We start from the raw sequence: 10,791 nt of genomic DNA on the forward strand, positions 1-10,791 counted from the left end.
TTGAATAAAAGCAAAGTGATCATTTAAACTTCTCACAGTGCAAACATGATGATTCCTTCTGCTCTTCTTCTGCTATTGTTCATAAAAAGTAAGTGAAGTTTACTTATGACTTTTAGACATTTGTACAAATAATGCAGTTTACATATTTTTAGACTGACTTTGTTTAAATGCTATAATGATACAAATTCTGGAAAATGTTTTAAATTTTCCAGGTTACACATTGGCACAGTCAATAACACCACAGGAAAACAAGGCACATGCAACTGTGGGGCAAAAAGTCACTCTGTCCTGCAAATATGAAGGAGCTATAACTAACCTGCACTGGTATCGCCAATATCCCAGATCCAAACCAGAGTTCCTGGCTTGGATTTACCCACAAGGTGCCACAAGTAACCCACTTCCTCCTCGTATTATACCAAAAGTGGACAAAAATCTTGTGAGTCTGGAGATCTCTGATGCTGAAGTAACAGATTCTGCACTGTACTACTGTGCGCTGACGCCCACAATGACAGGAAACTCAACTACAGTGTACAAAAACCTCCTGAACAATAAAACATGTCTCTATCAATTCTTGAAATCAGTCCCCACTTATGGATGTGCAGTGAATTCAGTGCTGCTTACCTTCTAATTTACACATATTTATAACACTACAGTGAAATAACACTACATTAAATTGCTACATTAAACAATTACAGATTTATAATAATGACAACAAATAATAACACCTACAGTATAAAACAAATGCTGCTATTTTCAATTACCATATACTGTACATCCAAAGGACTTTATGCCAATGGTCACAGCTTAAGTTTTATTATTGTATGTCTATCTTAGGCAGATAAAGCATGGTGCTCACATTTTTTCCATTTGTTGTTTTTAAAATCTTATTTTAGCCATATTAACTATTTGCATTTTGTCAGGTGTATGCAGTGTGTTTGGTTTATATTCTGCTTTTTGTTCACACGTTTGGTGTCTGTCACACAAGAAAGAGAAAGTGTCAAGCTGAGCTGCTCATTTAGTGCAACCAGCAATAGCGTTCGGCTTTACTGGTACAGACAGAATCTACATGGATAATTTATGTTTTTAGCATATAAAGGTGCTCGATTATGGAGTGCTGCACACACCGCTGATGATCTGTTTCAGTCGACTACATCAGATACATCCACTGATCTCACTATTACTGATGTACGTCTGTCAGATTCAGCTCTCTATTATTGTGCTATGTTAGTAGGAGCCCAGTGAAATAAAACATGAAGAATGTTGTACCAAAACCTGAAGCTCGTTTCACTTTTTAATCTGTCTAGTGAAAACCACAATCTATCCAGCCCTGAATGTAATAAAATATGTGGTAACACCTGTAAAGTAAATTATTTAAGGCATAAAAGTAAACCAGAAAGCAAGCATTAAAAATGTATTCAGTTTTAATTTTTCATGAGTTTCCTGCATTAATACAGCATCAAATTCATCTGTTTATTCAGCAAATTCTTCTTTTAGTTTAAGGTGATCAGTAAAATAAATAAATAAAATAAAAGTCAAACAAGGATAAATTGCAACCTGTTCTGCTGTTTTTTGTTTTATTGGAAGTTATGTAATTGCACATCCTGACCACTTTGTGGCAGAATTGTATCCTACTATACATGCAAGCTCCTCCTATATGTGTTTAACCTTTGCAAACATAGTATCACACACAGTAAAATCTAAAGTCAGACTGGCTCATCATCATAATCATAAACTCAGACTGTTAATCATCCTAATATTTCACTAATACTGCCGTTTTTTTTTACGCTTTATGTAAACTATGTTAATCTGGCTGAGGAATTTTCTTCTATTGGCTGCAGTTCTAGGTGAAGTAACTTGCCTTTACTCCTTATCTTCACATCAGAATATACTTGAAAACTGACTTGTTTATTTACATTTTTATATTTCCTGACAGAGTGCAATACACAAGATTCTATTAATCAGCCAACAAGAGTTCAAAAGGCTTCAGAACATGAGATGGTTAAACTTCACTGCACTTACAGTACCAGTGACCAATACCCTTCTCTTTACTGGTACCAACATAAAACCAAAGGATTCCCAGTTTACATGCTCCGTAAACTCTCGACTGGATCAAGCAGCAGTGAAAAAGAATTTGAGGAAAGATTTCATGCCGATCTCGACAAATCCTCAAGCACAGTTTCTCTGTCAATCCAGGATGTGCGTGTGTCTGACTCTGCTGTTTACTACTGTGCTCTGCAGCCCACAGTGACTGAAACACATAAACATCCTGACAAGAACTAAGAGCTCTGAAATGTGCAGTTGTTGACATGAGAAATATTTCCCTAAATATGCATGTTATATGTGATTTATTTTGCTAAATAAATCAACTGAACATTTTTTACTGTATATACATTATATAGCTATGAAGTGCTGCTCACTGCTAATGCAAAAATGTATTACTATGTTTGTTATGATATTCATAATATAGATCAAACTTCCACTTTCCACAAAGACATCTTGTCCAATTGTTACAGAATAAAACACTCCAGCAGTAGGAGCAGATTCACACTGATGTTGACAGTTTGAGATGATGATGAGTGAAATTATTATTATAAATTATTAGTTATTGAACAACTATTTTTGGCATCTTCGTCTCTATGCAAACATGTTGCTTTTTACCTGGATATTAATCCAACTTTGCATGGGTAAGCGATCATTTCAATATGTCAGTTAAAATAAATAAAATAAAAAAACAGCGTGACACCGTATAGATTCTGATGGTTTAATCACTTTATTGCTTGATTAACTGAAGCCCTTTTCTTTTTCACAGAAACTTCTTCAGCTGATACAATACAAGCATTTACTTTAGAAAGACATGTTTTTGAGGGTGAAAATGAGACCCTCTCCTGTAACTACAGTACCACTGGTGTTACTGTTAACTCTTTCCAGTGGTATCGTTAGTATCTCAGAACAAAACCTGAGTTTTACTTCTCACTGAATATTCAAGCAAATCTGAGCCTTAACTTCTGTTCTGTTCTTCTGTGCCCTGCAGCTCACAGTGTCTCAAGTGATCTAAGTTAAATCCGAAAGCGATGACAGATAAATATGCTACTCTGGGTCTTTGTAACATTTTATGATGCAACTGTGTTCAAAAAGGTAACAGTGACAAAATTATATTGAGGTGTATTGCCTTTTTTTTAGTGAGGAAGGAGGGGCTTGAAGTATATCTGAGGGTATTTTGCTGAACCTGACAGATTATGTCATAAAATCATTCAAGCTCAGACTGTAAGCACACATACTGTACAATGATACTCCATTTAGTTATTCTGCTTTCTGCTTTAGCATGTAAGTACAATCATTTTAATGCATTACCTTTATTTTATAAATGAAGTATGTTAATTAATAAATAATTATCTTATAATAATCTTATTTGGTGGATTAAGATATAAAAGTGTCTTATATTATATTATTAGTCATATATTATTTACACCATCTGAGACTAAAACTAACATTTCGATTTTCTTTGCAGGTCCCAGTAAAGGAGATACTATTACACCAGACAAAACAGAGGAATTTGCTGCTGAAGGTTCAAATGTTACATTATCCTGCAGTTATTCATCTGCATGGTCTTTACTTTGGTACCGTCAGTATCCCAGATCAGCTCCTGAGTTCCTTGTACTCATCTCAGACAGTGCAAAACAAGCTCAGATGTCTGGTGTAGATCACAGACTCACAACTAAAATCAGAAAAAAAGAAAAACAAAACCGTGTGGATTTGGAGATCTCCTCTGCTGCAGTATCAGACTATGCTCTGTACTACTGCGCTCTGGAGCCCACAGTGACAGGAAACACAAGAACAATGTACAAAAACCTGACTGTAAAAGAAAACAATGGTATTTTAATGATATGGAGAAATGTAACTATTGTTCCTCTGATGATGAGCCAGGATTTGTGGATGAAACACACTCAACACTCATACAAAAGCACTGACAAATTACAGAGGATAAAATAGGGTGACCATACATGCTCTTTTTCCTGGACATGTCCTGGCCAGGGTTTCTATATTGCCTAAAATATCCAGGTTTTGGCTGTTTTCCTGTTCCGATTATGTACAATGCCTGCTTGTTATTGGTCAAACTACTTTTCAATCATTACCTTCAGCAAGTGTGAAAACAGGAAAACAAAGCCAAAACCTGGATATTTTAGACAATATAGAAATCCTGGCCAGGACGTGATCTAGGGTGATGTATGGTCACCCTAGGGAGACCCTATGTCTGATGCCCTCAGTGACAGGAAACTCATCTACACTTTACAATCAACATTTAAGTATTAAATAAGAGCAGTCTCCAGTTCACTACAACTAAGAACAAATGGTAGTATTACATCTAAATGGACAATATACCTCCCAGGTGTCTGATCATGTGATAAGGACTGCTATATATATCACAGAGAAAGTATTTGGCTGAAATACACTTCAAATTTAAACAAACCCAATAATACTAGAATTTGTATCTGTACATCAAGCACAGTAGGCACAAACTCATCTCACATCTTTGAATAAATATAAATCTGACCCTTCTATTTCCTATATTTCCCAATACATTAAAGGTATATGTTACATTAATAAGAGTATATGTTAATGCTGATATCGTAGGGATGTAACGATTAACCGCGAGCCGGTTGAAATTACTTTGGTACCGTCAGTATCCCAGATCAGCTCCTGAGTTCCTTGTACTCATCTCAGACAGTGCAAAACAAGCTCAGATGTCTGGTGTAGATCACAGACTCACAACTAAAATCAGAAAAAAAGAAAAACAAAACCGTGTGGATTTGGAGATCTCCTCTGCTGCAGTATCAGACTATGCTCTGTACTACTGCGCTCTGGAGCCCACAGTGACAGGAAACACAAGAACAATGTACAAAAACCTGACTGTAAAAGAAAACAATGGTATTTTAATGATATGGAGAAATGTAACTATTGTTCCTCTGATGATGAGCCAGGATTTGTGGATGAAACACACTCAACACTCATACAAAAGCACTGACAAATTACAGAGGATAAAATAGGGTGACCATACATGCTCTTTTTCCTGGACATGTCCTGGCCAGGGTTTCTATATTGCCTAAAATATCCAGGTTTTGGCTGTTTTCCTGTTCCGATTATGTACAATGCCTGCTTGTTATTGGTCAAACTACTTTTCAATCATTACCTTCAGCAAGTGTGAAAACAGGAAAACAAAGCCAAAACCTGGATATTTTAGACAATATAGAAATCCTGGCCAGGACGTGATCTAGGGTGATGTATGGTCACCCTAGGGAGACCCTATGTCTGATGCCCTCAGTGACAGGAAACTCATCTACACTTTACAATCAACATTTAAGTATTAAATAAGAGCAGTCTCCAGTTCACTACAACTAAGAACAAATGGTAGTATTACATCTAAATGGACAATATACCTCCCAGGTGTCTGATCATGTGATAAGGACTGCTATATATATCACAGAGAAAGTATTTGGCTGAAATACACTTCAAATTTAAACAAACCCAATAATACTAGAATTTGTATCTGTACATCAAGCACAGTAGGCACAAACTCATCTCACATCTTTGAATAAATATAAATCTGACCCTTCTATTTCCTATATTTCCCAATACATTAAAGGTATATGTTACATTAATAAGAGTATATGTTAATGCTGATATCGTAGGGATGTAACGATTAACCGCGAGCCGGTTGAAAATCGATTTAAATATGTGACGATTCAAATCGGTTGTGTTATATTTCAATTTCACAAAGAAACATGTAGTATTTTGTCCAAGCAATAATAAAAGGACACATTTAATTTATAATTTGTCTTAAATCTCATTTTGTTAAAAAAAAGCATGAATCAAATCGAATCGTGAGTTGAGTGAATCGTTAAATCCCTACTGATACGATAAAGGATGATTTATCCATCTTCCTGCCTCTTTGCACTGTACATACTGTATATGTACAGAATGTAAATGTGTTAAATACAATCACACATGTTTGTCAGAAGTGAATATTATCTGAATGCTGACATTCACAAGACCGTGTTAAAGGGGTCATATGATGCCCATTTTCCACAAGTTGATATGATTCTTTAGGGCCTTAAAGCACTTCTGTAGATGAGGCTGGATCATGAATGATTCGCGGGAACATAGACGCATTTAAGCAGACCAGGGGAGCATTCCCTTCAGAAACAAATGTAATCCACTGCGAGTTCAGCGGCTCAGATGTCAGGAGTAAATGACGACATTTAACGAGATAAAAAAAAAAACAGAAAAACACCGGGTGGATTTTTAGCATTATAGGGTGGTTGTGTACACACACTGCCAACACACATTTCAGTTCAAACAACTTGTAAAAGTGCATGTAGCATCCTATGACCCCTTTAAATATTGCTCTCTCATATGCTACTGAATAATGAATACAAAACCCTCTCTAGTAAAATCTTTTTACAATAACATCCTGGAGAGGGCAATATACACACACCACTTAAAATCGTTATTCATTTTCTGTATCTGTTTAACCTCTCCTCCTCATGAACCATCCTATTTCTAACTGAAACAAGCGACTGAATGAATGATTTATCTTTTTCTCATGTTTCAGTTATGAACCCACAGTGACTAAAACACAATCAACACTCACACAAAAACAGAGCAAGTGCTCAATTATGTGACATGCAAATCTCCACGATATCAGCTTCTGTACCACAACTATAACACGTATAAAATCAGAAATGTAAGCATTTTTTATTATTTAGTGTTGTGCAAAGTGCATTTCACCCACTCTATACATTTTAGTTTCACATAAGCTGCCGAATAATTATCTTCATAATCTTCTGTGAACCTGCATAAAAATTTAATCACATTTATTAATCTAAATTTAATGTTTGGTTTTAAAATATGTGCAGATTTGACAACCTTTTGGCATTAAACTAAAAAAGGATGAAAGAGGAGGAGTTTAGCATATGCATCTGAGATGATCTTGTTACATTTGCTAGACTGTCACAAAGCTCAGTCCTGCTGTAGTGAAACACACACATGCACAATGATTCTTCATTCAGTCATTCTGCTTTCTGCCTTGACATGTAAGTGCTTTTGTGTATGTTTTGCAAGCTTTTGCACTTTAAAAAAATCTCAGAAACTTTTAGAACATAGATATAATATTTTGTCATCAACAATTTCTCATGCTAAATTAACTTATTTAATTGGTCAATCAATTGATCAACATTAATTTTTAATATAATTAAGTAGCATTGTTTATTGTATGTATACAATTTCAAATCACTGTAATCAATCAATTTCAAAGTTGTTCTTTTGCTCTTTTCCAGGTGTGAGTTTTGGAGATGAATTCACACCAGATAGTACTGAGGAATCTGCTGCAGTGGGTTCAACTGTTACTTTATCCTGCAGTTATTCCTCTGCACACTCACTTCAATGGTACCGTCAGTATCCCGGATCAGCTCCTCAATTTCTTGTGCTCATAATAGAGAGTGTGAAAGAGACTAAGACATCTGATGTAGATCCCAGGTTCTCTACTAAGCTCAGAAAAGAAAAACAATCCACAAAAGAGATCAACCGTGTGGATCTGATCATCTCCTCTGCTGCAGTATTAGACTCTGCTCTGTATTACCGTGCTCTGAGGCCCACAGTCACAGGAAACAAAAGAACACTGTACAAAAACCTGACATAACTCTACCTTCTACTAATCAGACTGGGACACATAACAATCAAGAGAATCATGTTCTTAAATTGCCAACTCAGACACTGAGAGCAAAAGTCTGATAAAATACATTCAAAGACACGTTTTAAATTAGATTTAATAACTTAGTACAAACCCAAAATTTCCGTGATCATATGTACTGTAAGTGAAAGGTACATTTCACAATGTAATTGCTAACAGCATTTATAAAAAAAAAGAAATGAAATAAAATAAAAAAATATGTAGGATTTTATAGGATGTTACTCTACAATAACAAAAATATACTGAAAGTTTCAAAACTCAAAATTATATGCTTCTGAAACGCCTGTTTTTAAAAGAGAGAGAATCATGATCGTCGTATCAAAGAGGCGTGTTGTGAACATCTCATGTCTGTCCATCAAACACAAAACCGATACAGCTGTTAGGTAAAGAAAGCTGCAAACAATTTGCAAACTTTTTAAACTGATCTTGATTTGAAACTGCATTTCATGACCATCATGACCAGTGATCGGTGTAATATATAAGGACTCATGTACAAACGTTCTTTACCGTAAAATGGTTTACTGCTGTTTATGCATTAGTGAATCCAGTGACTAAACCATCAACTTCACACTGTTCCTGTTAGAAGCGTGGCAACTCTGTTACCTATATCGTGATTATTTTATATACAGAAAGCAATCAAAGATCGTTTTTTTATAATCACTGCAGCAGTCAATTCAAGATCAGCATGAGTCTATCAGTCATTTGATTTCTGCATTTTCACCAAAACTAATGTTATAATCAATGACACTTTACACAATTCTCAATGAGTCGTGTTTTCATTGTGTTAGTTATGATAAAAGTATATCCGTCATGACTGTGTTTGGCTACAGTGCAGCGCTGCAACCTTTGATGCAATGAGAGGAGTTCTAAATAAAAAGCCATAAACAACACTTTTCATTAGTTAATTTTAGCGGCTGTTATAATAAAATCTCAGTAAATGTTTTCAAGAGAGTTCTGCATATAATACTCATTTCATGTGGAAAGGTGTTTACACTGAAGTCTAACAGCAGAGATGTCCCTTCAAACAGAGTGTTCAAATCAGAGGGCTAAGTTCAGGGTAGAAAAGGCCCATTTGTATCTAAATTACGTTTTTGATGAAAAAACAAAAAACACATACTAAGACTATAAGTGCACCTCAGGAAAAGCATTTTATGACCCCTTTAAATTAATGTGACTTTCAAAGTACAATAAGCATGCTAATACTGTTTATTACACCAAATCCATACAAAAGTAGCCTAAAATTTATGTTTAGTGGATTATCATGTGTAACACACTGTGCTGGTATAATGTGCCACAAGGTGGCAGTGTTCTCAGAGATTCACTAGGAAATGCAGCAATAAACATCAGCATTGAATTTACAGAACTGAATTTGGGTATCATGTGGCTCAGAGAGGAGGGACTCTGTGTTCACAGATCTGACATGATCTAATGTGCTTGACAGAGACTTTGGTAGAAACTATTCAGTCTGACTCTTCTCAGAGTGAACACTTGTAAAATGGATCTTTATTCAGTTTTTCTGTTCTGTGCATCAGCAGGTAAATATTTAGTTAATTATAAATTTTGTTTAATTTAAAACATTTCACTGAGAATAAATGTTTTCTTTTTCAGCTGCTGTCTTTGGAAATGTCATCAAACCAAACAAAACTGATGTTGTTTATGAAGAGGGTTCAGATATTACATTGTCCTGTAGTCAATCACCTGTAGCTTCAGATAATATCCACTGGTACCGTCAGTATGAAAGATCAAAACCTGAATTTCTTGTACTCACCTACGGTAGTGCAAAGGAAGCTGCAGTGTCTGATGTAGATCCAAGATTCTCTGTTAAAGCTGAAAAAAGGGAACAAATCCATGTGGATCTGAAGATCTCCTCTGCTGCTGTATCAGACTCTGCTCTGTACTACTGTGCTCGGAGGCCCACAGTCACAGGAAACACATCAGCTCTCTACAAAAACCTGTTACAATGAGAGACAATAGAGAAACAGAGAAAAAGACAATGAGGAAGTAGTAACTGCCAATTACAACAATATGTCTAAGAAATAATGAGAATAAGTTAATAAACCACAGGCAGTTACCTAAATCAGAAAGGACACAACTCATTTAATCAGTCTTTGGCAAAATGATAAAATCAAAGGAACATTCTAAAGTAAGTAAATCTTTGGCAAAATAAAGATGAAGAACATTAAATCCCTATAATACTGTGCTTTGACAAATCAATTTAAAATATTCTGTAATTCAGGACACTGTCGAATATGACAAACATTAAAACATCTCAAATGATTCTCATGTGCAACACATGGGGCAAGATCATGAATGCCACACGATGGCAGTGTTCACACACATTCACATGGAGATAACGCTATTTTTTATTCTATAATATATATATAAAATAGCTAGACTATTCAATTACCAAATAAATATTCTTTATATTTTCATCAGTAATATTTCCATGCTCATGAGAAATGGCAGGAAATTAGACACTGAAAAATGCAAAGACATCAAGCCATGCCTTTATAAAGCAGGAAGTTCCTGTGTGTGTTTATGACTGATCTGCAGTGACTTACAGCTCAGAGCACTGAGAGCCTCAACAGAGAACTGAGCTGATCTGATTGAACATGGACAGATGCTTCATACTGATTCTCATTGTGGGAACAGGTACATTATTTATGAGTGAAAACAACTGAAACAGTCTATTTACATTAGCACAGTATGTTTTTTAAAAGATTTATTTTATTTATTCATTTTTATTTAATTATTATAATTATTATTTTGTAAAAAGTGCTGTGAAATATGCTTGTGATATATAATTTTGTTAGCTTTCACAAATCAAAAATCTGTTAATTTGTGCTTATTGTTGACAGGTTTGGTGACTGGAGACAGCATTGAGCCAGATAAAGGGACAGAAAAAACTTCTAAAGAAACAGAAACTGTCAAGCTGAGCTGCTCACATAGACCTAGTACAAGTAGTGATTATGTTTATCTTTAATGGTACAGACAGTATCACAACAGAGATCAACAGTATAAGTAGTGAATATGTTCGGCTTTAC

The 10,791-nt window shown here is 35.2% G+C and overlaps 2 gene segments (V, D, J or C); both read left to right on the top strand.

The window, feature by feature from the left end:
• Positions 1-7,022: 7,022 nt before the first annotated feature.
• On the top strand, positions 7,023-7,696 carry LOC107659362 (immunoglobulin iota chain-like). The segment is given in 2 exon segments: positions 7,023-7,091; positions 7,335-7,696. Coding segments are annotated over 2 exon segments (402 nt in total).
• Positions 7,697-9,242: 1,546 nt separating this feature from the next.
• Positions 9,243-9,711, top strand: LOC107659363 (T-cell receptor alpha chain V region RL-5-like). The segment is given in 2 exon segments: positions 9,243-9,282; positions 9,356-9,711. Coding segments are annotated over 2 exon segments (396 nt in total).
• Positions 9,712-10,791: the final 1,080 nt, after the last annotated feature.

Source organism: Sinocyclocheilus anshuiensis, unplaced genomic scaffold, assembly GCF_001515605.1.
Source record: "Sinocyclocheilus anshuiensis isolate Anshui unplaced genomic scaffold, SAMN03320099.WGS_v1.1 scaffold940, whole genome shotgun sequence".
NCBI lineage: Eukaryota > Metazoa > Chordata > Actinopteri > Cypriniformes > Cyprinidae > Sinocyclocheilus > Sinocyclocheilus anshuiensis.